Here is a 17,065-nt window from a genome sequence, read left to right as displayed (position 1 = left end):
TGTAATGCAACATCAGACCGTCCTGGCATTGGCCTAGTGACACCCTGGGGTGGTGGACTGTCGAGCTAAATTATAATTGGTCTGTGGAAACAGGGAGTTTACTTTTTAGAGCTATCCAAAATCAAAGACAAAACAGGTTATATATGAGATTTAGATGGCTTTTATTATATAATGAAACATCAGACAGTATCAGCATTGGCTGAGTGATACTCTGGGGTGGTGTACTATCAATATAAAGTGAAAATGGTCTGTGGAAACAGGGAGTTTCCTTTTCAGAGCTATCCAAAATCACAGGCAACACACAACACACCTGCTCAGTTTGCATCTGTCGCCTCTAGACGGCAGTCAGCTTCTGTCTGAAGATCTGCTGCTGCTGGAAACACACAGAGAGAGGATGATATCAGGAAGAAAAATGAATACAAGAAAAGGCATTTTACTGCTCCAGGCAGCCTGATATAAATCACACAAACACGCGGCGTTATGAATGTGGCTCTTGGTCTGTATTGCTTCATGTTTTGCTGAATGGGCTTGGTGCTGTATTAAAAATGTTCAAACATAAGAAACTTGTGATTTTTAATTTTAATAAAAGAGAAAATCTCTGAAAATCACAAGTCAAAGTTTATGTTTACATAATATATGTGACTCTGGACCAAAAAAAGAAAGAAAAAAAAAGTCATAAGGGTCAATTTTTTTTTTAAATTGAGATTTATACATCATCTGAAAGCTGAAGCTTTCCATTGATATATATGGTTTGTTAGGGTCATATTTGACTGACATGCAACTATTTGGAAATCTGGAATCTGAGGGTGCAAAAACATCTAAATATCGAGAAAATTGTCTTTAAAGTTGTCCAAATGAAGTTCTTAGCAATGCATATTACTAATCAAAAATGACGTCGTGATATATTTAAATATCTTCATGGAACATGATCTTTACTTAATATCCTAATGATTTTTGGCATAAAAGAAAAATCGATAATTTTGACCCATACAATAGGCCTATTGTTGGCTCAACAAGAATGTTGATCCAGGAACATTTTTGCACTTGATGAAATCATGTACATGTACACTGTAAAAACTATTTTAAGGCAACAAACTTCAGCAGATTTTTGTGTTTTCTCAACTTCTTGTTTTAAGTTTATGCAACACAAAGTTGAGAATCTCCTACAAAAATAAGTTGAGAACTCAAAAACCTACAAAAAGCTGGTTGCTTTAAAATTTTAAGTTGGTTCAACTATTTTTTTACAGTGTATATATTAGATATATTTCTTAAATATGTAGCCTAGATGTATGTGTATGTATTTACACATAAATATACACAGTACACACACATATATTATGTAAACACACTTTGATTTTGAATGCCATTTATCGATTTGATAGTTTGACAACACACACTTTTCTTCCTGAACGTCTGTATAATTTCATTTTTTTTATCTCTATGGGAAAAAATCTTCTGTAACCAAGGCCTGTATTTCTTGGAAAACAAAACCACATTTCAACCTTCAAAAATTCCCAGGCAGCTCTGAAAACAATGAAACGAACACCGAGTGCATCAACATTCAAAGCTAGTGGATTGAAAGGCAGACTACCATCAAAACAATTGCACTCGGCAGAAAACAAAATGTACTGTGTTTGAAAGCCAAACTGACACCTTCTGGAAAGAGTCCAGTGAGGATGCAGAGAGACACTGCAGTGCTGCAGAGCCAAAACAAGCATCGTGACAGAGCCGAGCAAAAACAAGCCTCTTCCTCCTGCAACAAGAACTGAGAAAATCCATCTCCGGCTCCATGACTGTCACTCTGAATTAAGTTTATTGTCTTGGTTGTGGCGAGGTCTCAGGATATTTTTAACCAGTGTCTATCTTCGGTTCTTGTGGAGGGCAGAAAAAGATCTCTCAGGGGCCACAGCTGCAGAAGAACCTCAAGACAGAGGCGTCTGTAAGGATGTGTCCTCTGCCAGCTGGGCTCTGATTCCCAGCGTTTAACCCCACAGGCGAGACGTTACCTGGTACTGAAGTGCTGCTGCTGCTGCTTGCATCCTTCTTAAATCAAGTCGATTGGTTGTTGGTCTTTTTCACTACAATGCAAAGTGAAATACAATCAGAGGTTTCCTAAACGGCATTCGTGCATCTGATCTTACGGCAAAAACTTTGAAGGTAGAATAGAAAAGAATAGAAACACCGAGGGTAAGAGAAGTTCATTAATCAAAAAGTAGATGTTAGAAATCCAACCAAAAGCAACTGAAAAAATTAAAATGTTGATTCTACTGCGGCACTCATATCAAACTCAACTAACATTTGCAAACAAAGTGCCACATAGATAATAAAGCAGCTAGGATTTTATGTAATTACAAAATTAACATGAACACAAAAACTTGGACTAAAATGTAATTAAACGGAAGACAAATGTAATTAGAAACAAGGCTCCTTTGACAGCTGTCATCAACATGCTTTTTATACCCAGACATTTTATAATTCTAATATATAACCTCATTTTAACCTATATAGTATGTAATTTACATACTTATAATTTAAATACATATACAAATACTATTTCAATTACTACAAAAAATTTGCAATTTAATTAAAAAAATTTACATACTACAAATAGACTGCAAAAAATTAAATAAATTAGATATATTTATTTTGCATTATTTGTAGTAACTGACAAAAAAGTTAATCAAAGTTGTCCTAAGACAAGAACACATTATGGTTTTAGGACAACTTTGATGAAAGGTTTGGATCCACTTCAAATATTGTACTATATACAGTGTGTTTTACAAAAGATTTACTATTAAAAATATATTTTTTGTAGTATACATCAATTTTGTAGTAACTGACATATACATATACATGGATGACTCCTCGTTCAGTTGGGTGTCTGGCTCTCTTGAGGCCTGTAGGGTTGGTGGAGCAAAGCAAACAAAATGTGACAGAGGAGAAACCCGCACTAGCCAGAGGCTAATAAACGGTCTTGGCTTTGTATTAATGTTGCAACAAAGAGATTTCTCTACATTATACAGAGACCAAACTCATTCAGCGACTGTAAGAAGGAGCACCTCACTGCATTTGACAACACATTATTTTTCATGTAGTGATTTTAATTAAAGGCCTGGTGTTAAAGTCAGCATGAAATCAACATATCATATTTACTATGAATACAGTTTGGAGGTCTTATAAAGTAAGCACCATCCTTTGCCATTCATGAGAGAACTGCGGCACATGCATCATGTTACGATCCATAATGGCAGAGGACGGTGACACAGAAGAGTAGAATTGTTGAAGTCGTTATTTTTGCTTTCTTTGTGCACAAAATGTATTCTCGTTGCTTCATAACATTAAGGTTGATCCACTGATGCCACATGGACTATGATATTCGTACTACCTTGAATGTGTCAGTTGCATTTCATTGCATTTCCAGAAAGCTGTCGGATTTCATCAAGAATATCTTAATTTGTGTTCCAAAGATGAACAAAGGTTCACGACATGAGGGTATTAATGACAGAATTTTATATATTTAAGGTGTCCTTGAGTAATATTAATGAACTACATGTACTTACTATATGATTAGGATTAGGGTTACTTGCCTGTAATTATGCATCATTTATTGTTATTATAATATTAAGTATATGTAACGAGTAACAAGGGCACCTTAAAATAAAGTGTTGCCCAGAATTTTCATTTTTGGGTGAACTATCCCTTAACATTTTTTATATTTTCACTTATAATTTCAGTTCATTTCAATTTCAGTATGTTTTAGTAACTTTATGTGCTTGTCATTTTTAACATAATTTTTTATATATTTTATAATATAAGTTTTAGCAATTTTAGTACTTAAATTGATTTTATTTCAATTAGTTGCCAAGGTAACATTTTTAATTTAATTAATTTTTTTACATTTTGAAGTAAAATATAAATTTCGGATTAAAAACTATTTTTATTCAAATTACGGAAAACTATTTTTAATAGTCTTAATGATAACAGCACACACCAAACCATATATGTGCTCTAAGTGCTGAAAAAAATATATATATGGCAAATACAAGGTGCCCTTCATAACATTTGATCTTATATACATACTGTTAACAGTACAGTGACCTGCCTTTCTGTCAACATAGGCAGCAACCTTTTATTTTCTAGCTGCGATAAAAACACGCATTTGATTTAGAGTGCTCTACATAGACACTCAAAAGAGCTTCTCAAGCAAAACACATGTGAAACTCAACTGACTCCACAAGTAAATTCTAAATGAAACCAAGCTATTTTTAATCAATAATTTACATGTAATGATAACTGATTACTCATCTGCTGGCTTGAATGAGCTTCACATCTCAATGCATTCTGGGATTGCCTTATCTGTGAAAGATGCTGCATTAGAATTTGTCCAAAAGAAGCTTAAAATTAAACACAATTATACGCTGCCTACCTTATGCGACAGCATAAGCGCAGAAGACAAAATGATGAAAACCCAACAAAATGACACCAGGACAAAACGAATTGTAGTTCAGTCTTTAATTAGAAAATCTACTTATATACAGTATACGTGTACTGTAGCAAATATTGATTTCATAGGCCGCATGATACCCCCCCCAAGGTCATCGGAATATTATAAATAAAGTTTTATTTGAAATGTCTATTCAGCCGTTATCCCCATCATGGGAAAACACGTGCACTCTTTGTCCATCCGTCAGCGCTGAACTGAGTATCAGTCATCGCTCTCTGGCTTTGACAGACATACAAAAACTAAACTAAACAAGATCAGTCAAGACAACATGGTAGTCGGAAACCTGAGTCAGAACAGTTTTGGATAGAACGAACACCCTGAATCCAGTTTAACAACAGCAGCGTTTGAAGTGGAGTTATAGAGCGAGAGTTTCAGCTCGAGACGGCAGAACGAGCCGACGGACACGGATGAAATGAACCTAGCATCATAATGTTATCTTTAACATCTAGAAAGAAATGTGGCGAAGACGGTCATACATTCCCATTGCAGCCCGAGAGGACAGTCAGAATAAACCAAAACATCCGTCCAAAGGAGACAGACGGCGATTGGTTCGTTTTATTTATATATATATATATATATATATGCAATCCAAAGATACAATGCAGAGGGGAAAAACACATCACAGTAAAAAGTAGTTATTAATTTCATATTTGATCATTAAAAATCTGTCATTCCTTAACTTATTAACCTCCTCTGGTGGTAAAAAGAGTTTCCCGACTTAACCAGCGGACGCTTAAAATCTCGAAGAACGCATTCGTCCTATTGATCTGTAGTAGGCACTGAAGTACTATGGCCAAAGAGGGTTTGTCATCAGACCCTGAATGCGTTTGCTATTTACATTTTCGTTAAAAAAACCGCAATCCCTTTACGTGTCAGTGTCTGATGCAGTTTGAGTTAACATTTTTGATACATACGGGAACAGCTAATACGGTTCGCTTGCTCTTTCTGGCTTGTAAGGTTCCGACTGCGTTCGTTTGGTGCGTGTTTATGTACAGTTGGTTTGTAGGCAGTGGAAGTAAGTCTTTGATGCAAACAGCAGCATGTTCTCGGTCCTTGGCATTCAGAGTCCAGCCGATGGTTTCGTCTCGTCTGGGCGATGGCTGTGGCTTCAAACGTTAATAGAATTGTTCAATTAGATTGTTGGTTGGTTTTGCTAGTACATTCGAGTGACAGCAGAGAGCATTAGTGCTCTGATATGATTAAGGACCGTCAGTCCAGGAAAGGCCGACCTTGAGAGGCTGATTTCTCCATCCGGATGAGACATCGGTCTCACATTTCCATCTAAACTTCTTCCATCCTTCTATTCTTTATGTTTCCTGTCTATTTCTCTGCCTCTGTTCACACAGGCCGTTCGGTTCAGAGTCTGCTGATCGGTTTGGCCGCCAGAGCTACTGGCCAGACTTTTTGTCCTTCTGGAAACTGAAGCTCGTGCGACGGTTCAGTTTGCGTTGTTTCTGGGCAAAGTAATCTGCCCTCGACGTGCTGGCACGGGACTCCAGGATGTAGTTCACCTGGGAGAGGAAGAGGAAACGATAGACTTCCTGTGAAAGGAATCAAATTTATACACACAAAGCAGTAAAAATATATAAATCCTACCTTGAGCACAATCTCATTGACAGTAGCAGCATCACACTCGAAGTACAGGGCTTTGTAATCGTGGTTGCTTAGATATGTGAGCTTAAATACTGCATGACCTACAGAGAAACCACAGCAAAAAAAAATAATTACCACCATGGTTCAACATACACGTGCATGTGAGCTAATACTGTTACATAAAACAAAACAAAAAAATATTCTTAACAAAAATCCTTATGCTACAACTGTAATCATTTTTATTAATCAGTTTTGACAAAATATATTATTTTGGAAAATATATTAAGAGTTAATTTGCAAAAACAGAGAACTCTAACTAACACAATAAAGCACAATAAAATCATGATAACATAATAAAAAACATGATTTTTGAACATTTAAAAAAATAAAAACTGAGTTATGTTTTTGCAAATATATATATACACACTGTTCAAACGTTTGGGGAAAGTAACGTTTTAATGTTTTGAAAAAAGTATCTTATGCTAATCAAGGCTACATTTATTTGATCATAAATACACTAAAAACAGCAATATTGTGAAATATTACAATTTACAAACACTGTTTGCTATTTTAATATTTTTAAATGTGATTTATTCCTGTGATCATTACCCCAGTCTTCAGCGTCACATGATCCTTCAGAAATCATACTAATATGCTGATTTGCTGCTCAAGAAACATTTCTGATTATTATCAATGTCGAAAACAGTTGTGTTGCTTCATATTTTTGTGGAAACCGTGATACTTTTTGTCAGCATTCTTTGATAATAAAATATGATTGTTTCAAACATAATTAACCTCAAATGTGAACTCTGGCATCTTTGAATCTGAACTCACAGGACATAGAAATAAATGGCCCTGCTCCAGAAACAAACGCTCAGTGAACAGCATATCCCGACTGTGAGACTGGAGCATTTCCAGGCGTAGTCGGAGCATCGGTGTGCGCTGCAGCGCCTGTGAGCAGACTTCAGCAATCTGTCTGCACTTCATCAATCACCGTTAGCAGCACGCGTCTCGAGAGCTGCGCTCGTGTCCCTGTCATATCCGCTAAGAAGAGATGTCTGCATCACTTACCAATGCAAACTTTACAGAAAGGCTGCGTAAATAGATTTTGTTTTCGGTAACGGAGTTCCCTGTAAGTGTAATGCAATATAAATCCCTTGGTGAGTTTGCAGTGCTACACTATATCTGTCAGTCGCCAGTGATGTGGGACATCAAAAGAGTTTCTACATAAACCAGAGACGTTTCAGGTGGAGGCAAGAGAGGCAGAGCCTACTACTTTACTGTAAGTATACAATAAGTAGAAAATTACTTCTTATTCCATTTTTAATAATAAATAAGCACAAACTACTGGTCAAAACTGTTTTTTTTTTTTTTTTAAAGTATGCATTAAATTGATTAAAAGGGACACAATTCTATTTCAAATAAATGCTGTTCTGTTGAACTTGATGTTTATTAATGAATCCTGAATTATCACCGTTTCCACAAAAATATGAAGCAGTACAACTGTTTTCAACATTAATCATAACAAGAAACTTTTAAAGCAGCAAATAAGCATATTAGAATGATATATCTGAAGGATCATGTGACACTGAAGCAGGGTTATTACAGTTAACTAATACTAAAACAAAAAAAGTTACTTAAATCTTAACTGGAATAAAATAAATTATATATTAAAAAAGTAGTTGCCAGGGCAACATTTCTAATTTAATTTGACTAAAATAAAAAAAACTAAAACAGAATAAATGAATACTAAAAAAACTACTACAAATGACAAACACACACAAACTAAAACTTTAACCAAAATCAAAATGAAAACAGGAAAATAAAAACTAATTCAAAATATAAACAAAAACTATAATAGCACTACAAATGAAGACTGGCATGATGGCTGCAGAAAATTTAGCTTTGCCACCAAAGGAATAAATTACATTTTAAGATACATTTGAAAAGAAAACACTTAATTTGATTTGTATTGATCTCAAACTTTGAATGGTAGTGTATATCAATAAATAAGGATTTCATGCATATTTCACAAAAGTGCGAGCAGAACTGACTTGGACTCTTCTCCTCCACCAGGTCACAGGCACACAGCAGATCTGAGTCGATGGAGATTGGCTTCTGACGGATCCAGAACTTTGTGCTTGTCTTCTGATTTGTGACAGGATCGATCTCCACCTTTTCACCAGAAATTCCTGGAAAAGTGAGGCGGTTTTATCTTAAAAATCACTAATAGATAAATCTCAAGTGTCAGTTTTTATTAAAAGAGTTTACATATAAACGACATCTAGGTTTTAAAGGTGAACAGGTGAGTGGGTTTATTTTCCCTGTTATTTAAATATGAAAGGAGAACCGACCCAGACTGACACTGATTCTGTAGCAAACGCTGTGAGAGAGAGAGGGGTCTGGGATATTATTACAGGTCTATCTCAGAAGCACACACACAGTATATCCATACTGGATGTGACAGCTGTCAATCATTCACATGACTTGAAAAAATAGCATGCAAACATCAGTGTGCCAGAAAAAAAAATGGCAGCCTGTCAATCACAGTGAAATTCCTAAAGAGATTCCCTGGCTCACACAGGCTTCTTACGCCTGGAGCGCTGCTGTAATTGGGATGGAGCTGTGACTGGACCAACTGTCAAGTGTGCTGGAATATTTTTTTTGTTTTCACAAAACAGTACTGTGTTTGATCTGAAGACCATCTGCCAAAATTTTGTTCATGAGTTGAATTGTGCGCTTTGAGAGGTGGAGAAACTGAAAAGTCAGGAGAAGTAAACGAGAACTGGAGAGACTTTCTCAAGGAATTTCTCATTGTTAGACTTCCAAATAGTATTTTGTGCCAAACTAAACTATACCATATAATGCAATAATATATTACTGTAATATATATATATATATATATATATATATATATATATATATATATATATATATATATATATACACATATATATATATACACACACGCCAAATGTGGTAGCCCATACTCAGAATTAGTGCTCTGCATTTATCCCATCCTAAGTGCGCACACACAGACACACACACACACACACACACGCACACAGACAGTGAACACACACCCGGAGCAGTGGGCAGCCATTTTTGCTATAGCGCCCGGGGATCAGTTGGGGGTTCGGTGGGCACCTCAGTCGTGGTATTGAGGGTGGAGAGAGTGCTGTACTTTCACTCCCCCCACCTACAATCCCTGCCGCTACCGAGACTCGAACCCGCAACCTTTGGGTTACTTGTCCAACTCTCTAACCATTAGGCCACGACTTCCCCATTGTCTTTGCTTTGTCCTTCTGAAATACACGTTGTCTGGAGGGGAGCATATGTTGCTCTCAAACCTTTAAATACCTTTCAGCATTCATAGTGCCTAACAAAACATTCAAGCTGCCCATATCGTATGCACTTATGCTCCTCCATACCATCAGAGATGCTGGCTTTTGAACTGAATGCTGATAACACACTGGAAGGTCTCCCTCCTCTTTAGCCCGAAGGACACGGCGTCCATGATTTCCAACAAGAATGTCAAATTTGGACTCGTCTGACCATAGAACACTTTTCCACTTTGAAACAGTCCATTTTAAATGAGCCTTGGCCCACAGGACATGACGGCGCTTCTGAACCATGTTCACATATGGCTTCCTTTTTGCATGATAGAGCTTTAGTTGGCATCTGCTGATGGCACGTCGGATTGTGTTTACCGACAGTGGTTTCTGGAAGTATTCCTGGGCCCATTTAGTAATGTCAATGACAGAATCGTGCCGATGAGTGATGCAGTGTCGTCTGAGGGCCCGAAGACCACGGGCATCCAACAAAGGTCTTTGGCCTTGTCCCTTACGCACAGAGATTTCTCCAATTTCTCTGAATCTTTTGATGATGTTATGCACTGTAGATGATGAGATTTGCAAAGCCTTTGCTATTTGATGTTGAGGAATGTTGTTTTTAAAGCATTCCACAATCTTTTTATGCACTCTTTCACAGATTGGAGAGCCTCTGCCCATCTTTACTTCTGAGAGACTCTGCCTCTCTAAGACATCCCTTTTATAGCTAATCATGTTACAGACCTGATGTCAATTAACTTAATTAGTTGCTAGATGTTCTAACAGATGAATCTTTTCAAAATGTATTGCTTTTTCAGCCCTTTGTTGCCCCGTGCCAACTTTTTTGAGACCTGTAGCAGGCATCAAATTTGAAAGCCCATTTAGTGGATAAAAGTGTAATTTTTTTTATTATGTTTTCTGTGTTATATTTTGAATAAAATATTGGCTCATGTGATTTGAAAATCTTTTAGTTTTTATTTTATTCAAATTTAAAAAACGTCCCAACATTTCTGGAATTCAGGTTGTAATACTATATGATACTTAATACTAGTTAATACTATATAATAATAATAATATTTACTATACATTAATGTGTGATTGAAAGAAATTAAAAATTCTTTTAAACTCTTGTGTTGAATCTGAATGTTGGTCTGTTTTGGCAGAATTGGAGCCAGATATTTCATCAATGTAAAACACAGGGATCTGGAAACAGTACCTAGCTGCACGTCTGTGGTGAAGCGGAGCTTGTGGATCATGCTGATCTTGAAGGATTTGTAGTGGTGGCTGCTCAACATGTCCTGTACCGTAGTGATGTCTATAGGCGGGTCCTCCTCTGAGATCTCCTCGCCTCGAGAACCTGCAGATGAAGACGGGACGGGATGGAGAACGAGAGGTGTGTGTTAGGTGTGCATTTGTGCACTTCACATTTAATGTTGCTGCTGTTTTGCAACAATAAAGGTGATCAATAAAGTTAATCAATATCTAAATAAAGGGAAAAAACTCTTGCTGTAATGTTCTAAAAATGTTTATGAATGTGAAATGTTGAAAGATGCAGAAATGTCATCAAAACTCACTGTTTTCTCGGACCAAGCAGAACTCCATGGTTCCCTGGCTCTCCAGCGTACTGTCCAAATCCACCGCCACATTCGGTTCGGTTTGCTTCTCCAGACGATACATGGGGCCTGAAACGAATCACGCAAGCGTTTGATTTGAGCTGTTAAGAGTCCGATTTATTTGACTGCATTTGCACTCGGCTCACATGATCTACAAAATGCATTTCACTGCACTGGTCGAGCTCAAAGATCATTAAAAGCATAATAATATTCAAAGATCATGTGTTCATGCCATTAAACCTTCGAATTTACTTGTTGCAGATACATGAGTAAATCACACATACAAGTTTATTGTTATGTATTTTATCAAACATTAAATTATGCAAATTCTCTAAACAAATCATACCTATATGACCCCTAAGACTTTGACATTCTAATGATAAATGCTTGCAAGAATCATTCATTTGATTCTAAAAACACTCTTAATGTTACACAAAAATACAATACAGATAAAATAACAATAAACAGACAACATATCTTTCTACTGTACTGTACTCGATCTAGACCAATCGACAAACAAATAAATCTTATGAACCAGTTCTTTTATTGACTCATTTGCAATCTTTTATTGAGTTTATTGAATCAAATAAACTCACAGCTACCTGCCTGAATAAAAATGATTTACATTTATTTATCAGATCAGCATATTAGAATGATTTTTTGAAGGATCATGTGACACTGAAGACTGGAGTAATGATGCTGAAAATTCAATTATTTTGAATTGCAACATTATTTGAAGAGTTCAGATGTAAAAGCCTCTACGTGCCATTTGAAATTTTAATCTAAACTTAGCATTTTTCACAGGCTCCTATTTTTATGTTCAGTTATTTTACTTCATTATCAATGAAAACAACTTATTCATTGCCCTTAAAGTGAAAATACTTGACCTAAACATAGGAGCCTGATAAAAAAATAAAAATAAATGATGCTCATTTTAGAAGAAAATTTCAAACGGCACTTGGAAGCTCTTCATTTCACAATATTACAGTTTTTACTATATTTTTGATCAAATAAATGCAGCCTTGGTGAACAAAAGAGACAGTAATATTGTTTTTGTTTTTTTCTCATAACACAAATCATCTCTTCTATACTGACCTCATATGTACTTTGAACCTCTGAACAGTTTAATACTGTCATATAGAGCCCTTGAGAGAAGGCAGCCGTCATAAAAGACTTCAGGATGACCAGAGCCGTTCAAAAACAATCTGTTAGAGATAATGTGCTGGGATTTACAGCTCTGGGCTTCTCTTTATAACGTCGCTTGATTAATATTGCTCAGTGCAAACAAACTAATTTGACTTTTTATTGTCCAATCAGATGTTGTCTACCCATCTAAGACCGATCTTCACAGACCCTTCTCTCTCATTTGGAGAGGTTTGTAAAGATAAGTCAATAACTACTGCCTTGCAGGAACAACTGATGACTATAAAACCAAAAGAATGGCTGTTTATTTCTTGTCAGAAGCAGGGAAAAATGCCCAGAGGCAGGATCAAGTCTTTCTCTCGTTTTTTTTCTCCAGAAAAGAAGGGGGGAAAAAACAAAAGAGAGAAGCTGCCAATATAAATAGGGCAAACACTCAGGGCAATATTTACCCTTTTGCAAATACCGTGGTTTTCCAAAATGTCACCAGAGCCTCCGAAAGCTTACGACCTCTATGGAGAAAGAAATATGTTCATGACAGCCTCTAGCAGCACAATGCAAGACGCATCAGAACACAAACAAAGCTAACGAGAGAATCAATTCTATACAACACTTCAGTTCTGAGCCTGACGTGCAGGAATCAGACTACAGTAGTTGAGTGTTAGCAAGAATGAGAGAGTGCCTCTCTGAATCCACAGGAGAAAATGTGACGCTGTGACACTGAAGAGCAGGAGACTGTGACTAATTCAGAAACACACAATCTGACCTTTTACAAGCTTTCTTGCGACCCTGCGCTGATCTCAATGAGCTGAGAGGTTATTTTTAATCCATTTTATCATCCACCAGGCAAAACCTGATCACTAAATCTGATCACTTAGTAAAGTAACAGCACACTTCTCACCGACAAGACACATGCTATCAAATGATATTTAATAATTAAATGATAATTGACATTGATATTTCATATTTAGAACTTATAAAGCCCTTTTCACAAGTATAAATAATATAAAAAATGAAGCATGATTTAGCAAACATCCCTAAAAAGGTATAAAATGTTAAAAAATACATTTCTAAATTATTTACATTTGTATTTATTAATTTATAAATTTTTATGAAAAATATAGGTTTTATTTCTCATTTAATATTTACTTTAAATATTAAATATTTTTATTTCTACTTTAGAAATAAGGCAACAGGGTGCATTAGCAGTAGGGGTGGGTGATATGGAAAAATATCATATCACAATTTTTTTTTTTTTTTTTTTTTAATCACGATTCTTTGTCATGTTGGTTTTACTATTTTGCAAGTTGTCTGAGCATTACAGCCAAACTAATTTCCCTATTATAAAGACAAAGCCTTTCAAAGTAATAATAATACAAAATAATAATAATAAAAAAAAGAAAGCGAGGCAGATATTTAGGCCAAAGTGGGCGAAGATAAAAATCCTGCTCCGGCAGTAGCAATGCCTGAGTCGGATCCAGAAATCACGGCTATGCTTTCCCGGGCCACTGAGAGGGTAGATAAAAATCTTAGTCATTATTTTATCTTTGTTATTTAAAAAATAAGAACAAAGATACACATGACAAATACACATAATATACAAATAAAACAAACAGTGCTTTATTTTCAGGTACAAAAGGTGTATTTAGCAGATCATTCAATGAAATTGAATGAACAAATATGAAAAAAAAAAAACACTATATAGACTGATTCCTAAAGCAACTGTATTAAAGTTCTTCTGTCAAGAGTAGAGTGATTTTTCTCTTTACGTTTTGTTGTTTTATTAACGTTAAAATAGGGCTGGGCGATATGGCCTAAGAAAAAAATCCCTGATTTTTTCACAAAAAATCCGATTTACGATTTAAACCGATTAAAACGATTTTTTCCCCCTCTACTTAAAATCAATCAGCAGATGACAAAGAAATTGATCAAAACAAGTTTTTACTTTATTTTGTTTTGATTTTCCCCTCTGAGACTTGATCTGGAGAAACAAGAAGCCAAAAAGACAAGATGGCAGGCCCTGCCATTGTAAACAGTGAAAATGTAACATAACGATAAATTTTCTTTAAACACAAGTTTAACATTTTGCTATTCAGTAGATAGAAAGTAGTTATGATAAAGTGCAAACAAAACATTCAACAGCATTAAATATCAGTGACTGTAGGTTGTTTTTTGGCGGGACGATGACGAATGATTTGCAGATCCTTAGCAACACTGACAAACATCTAATCTTGTAAAATGTGTGGTAAGTACTGCCGCTGAATTGCATAAACAGAGTATGTGTGATCGGGAATCTCGAAAGTGAAAGTAAAACTAAAAAGCAAGCAATTGTCATGCTGCCGGCTTAACATCGTGATGTCTATTAGCCATTGGCGATGGACGATGGCATCGTCTATCGGCCCAACCTATATGGCAAACGTGCGGGGGGAGGGCTGAGCCCATTCAGAACTACGGGAGCACAGAGGGGAGCGTTGGCCGATGTTAAGGAGAACATTTCCAGAACTGCAGCTGATAGAATGTGTGCTGTAGCACGACACAATGACATTTCTTCAAAGACAGATCGTGGAGACATTTTTATCGTTCTCGATCAAACCGTCATATCGCACACCCCTAATTAGCAGCATTTATTTGATTAAAAATACTGTAAAAACAATATTTTGAAATATTACAAATTATAACCAGGGTTCCTATACATTTTCCTTTTTAAAACTCCATATTTTTCCAGACCTCTTTGTAGATTTTTCAAACCATATTTCATAGTGAAAAACAATGATTAAATGGATAGTTCACCCAAAAATGAAAATTCTGTCAATAATTACTCACCCTCATGTTGTTACAATCCCGTAAGACCTGAGAGCTCTCAGACCCTCCATAGACAGCAAGGGTCCTTACACGATCAAGGTCCAGAAACGAAGCAAGGAGATCGGTAAAATAATCCATGTGTCATCAGGGGATCAACAGTACATTTACGAAGCTATGAGAATTTTCATTTTTGGGTGAACTAACCATTTAAGGGTATAATGATATATATATTTTTGGGATTCTTTGATGAATAAAACCAGCAAAATGACAGCATTTATTTGACTTCTTTTGTAACATTATAAATGTCTTTACTATCTTTACTGAATTAAAAAATTCAGAATCAAAACAAAACAAACAACAATCTTACTGAGCCAAACTTTTAAATGGTAGTGTATACGGCAATAATCATATATGTGACTCTGGACCACAAAACCAGTCTAAAGTCACTTGGGTATATTTGTAGCATTAGCCAACAATACATTGTATGGGTCAAAATTACTGCCAAAAATCATTAGGATATTAGTAAAGATCATGTTCTATGAAGATAGTTTGAAAATGTCCTACTGTATATATATCAAAACATAATTTTTGATTAGTAATATGCATTGCTAAGAACTTAATTTGGACAACTTTAAAGGTGATTTTCTCAATATTTAGATTTTTTTGCACCGATTCCAGATTTTCAAAAAGTTGCATCTCGGATGCAAAATATTGTCCTATCATAACAAACCATACATCAATGGAAAGCTTATTTATTCAGCTTTCAGAAGATGTATAAATCTCAATTTCAATGTGGAGCTACAAATCCAATCATTTTGTGTGCATGTGTCATTAAAATATCAAGCCAAGTACTAAATAAAACAGCTGATACTAAATTCCCACAAATCCACACAAATACCGCAACTGCTGAAAATGTTCATCTTTGTATAATGTCTCAATGCATTCACCCTAAGCACATAAAGCATAACAGTCAAGGTCTGAGCTCATCTGTAGTTCACACACAGGCACACCGACCCCAAACCGCAGCCATCGCCGCCTCCCAAATGTCACCAACATTTACCCTGATAAGACCCACAGGAGGCATTCAATCGCGCTTATCTCCCCCAACAGACCCACCGAGCTTTACGAACCCTGAACCGCTCATAAAACTAGTCATATTTTACAGTGCACACGCTTTCTAGTGTCCACACGTCCTACCGTTATACATTCACTCAGTTTAACTGCAAATCAAAGTAATACCATTTTTTTTCCTAAGTATTCGACTAATTTTTAAATATCAGTACATGCATTTAAACTATTTAAAAAAAAAAAATCGAAATGAATAAACATTAAATAAACAAAATTAAATTAATAACAATAAATAAAAATAGCCATTTTTTAATTTTAAATTTAATCTCTGTTAATATGCTTTATATTTTAATAAGTAATTATATTTTTAATTTATATTCTGAATTTTTGTATATATATATTTTGTATATATATATATATATATATATTTACGGCTTACAGATAATGAAAACCCAAAATTCAGTGTCTCAGAAAATTAGAATATAACATAAGATCAATAAAAAAGGATATTTTAAACAAAAATGTCAGGCTTCTGAAAAGTATGTTTATTTCTATGCACTCAATACTTGGTTGGGCCTCCTTTTGCATGAATTACTGCATCAGTGCGGCGTGGCATGGAGGCAATCAGCCTGTGGCACTGCTCAGGTGTAATGCAAGCCCAGGTTGCTTTGATAGCGGCCTTCAGGTCATCTGCATTGTTGAGTCTGGTGTCTCTCATCTTCCTCTTGACAATACCCCACAGATTCTCTATGGGGTTGAGGTCAGGCGAGTTTGCTGACCAATCAAGCACAGTAACACCATGGTAATTGAACCAGCTTTTGGTACCTTTGGCAGTGTGGGCAGGTGCCACGTCCTGCTGGAAAATGAAATCAGCATCTCCATAAAGGCTCTAAAATTTCCTGGTAGATGGCTGCGTTGACTGTGGACTTCAGAAAACACAGAGGACCAACACCAGCAGATGACATGGCAGCCCAAATCACTGACTGTGGAAACTTCACTGGACTTCAAGAAACATG

The 17,065-nt window shown here is 35.9% G+C and overlaps 1 protein-coding gene across 1 annotated transcript in view; it reads right to left on the bottom strand.

The window, feature by feature from the left end:
• Window positions 1–4,499: 4,499 nt before the first annotated feature.
• LOC306870394 (target of rapamycin complex 2 subunit MAPKAP1-like) overlaps window positions 4,500–17,065 on the bottom strand; it is a 44,063-nt gene continuing 31,497 nt past the window's right edge. Inside the window, exons 8-12 of the mRNA XM_079417631.1 lie at window positions 11,001–11,108; window positions 10,643–10,783; window positions 8,152–8,289; window positions 6,101–6,198; window positions 4,500–6,015 (exon numbers count right to left, since the gene is read on the bottom strand). Coding sequence (XP_079273757.1) covers window positions 5,893–6,015; window positions 6,101–6,198; window positions 8,152–8,289; window positions 10,643–10,783; window positions 11,001–11,108 — 608 coding nt within the window. The 3' untranslated portion in view covers window positions 4,500–5,892. The remainder of the gene's footprint in view (window positions 6,016–6,100; window positions 6,199–8,151; window positions 8,290–10,642; window positions 10,784–11,000; window positions 11,109–17,065) is intronic.

This window comes from Barbus barbus, assembly GCF_936440315.1.
Source record: "Barbus barbus genome assembly, chromosome: 5".
In the NCBI taxonomy this organism is placed as follows: domain Eukaryota; kingdom Metazoa; phylum Chordata; class Actinopteri; order Cypriniformes; family Cyprinidae; genus Barbus; species Barbus barbus.
Note: the sequence above shows the minus strand (reverse complement) of the source record. Positions and strands in the feature narration are given on the sequence as shown.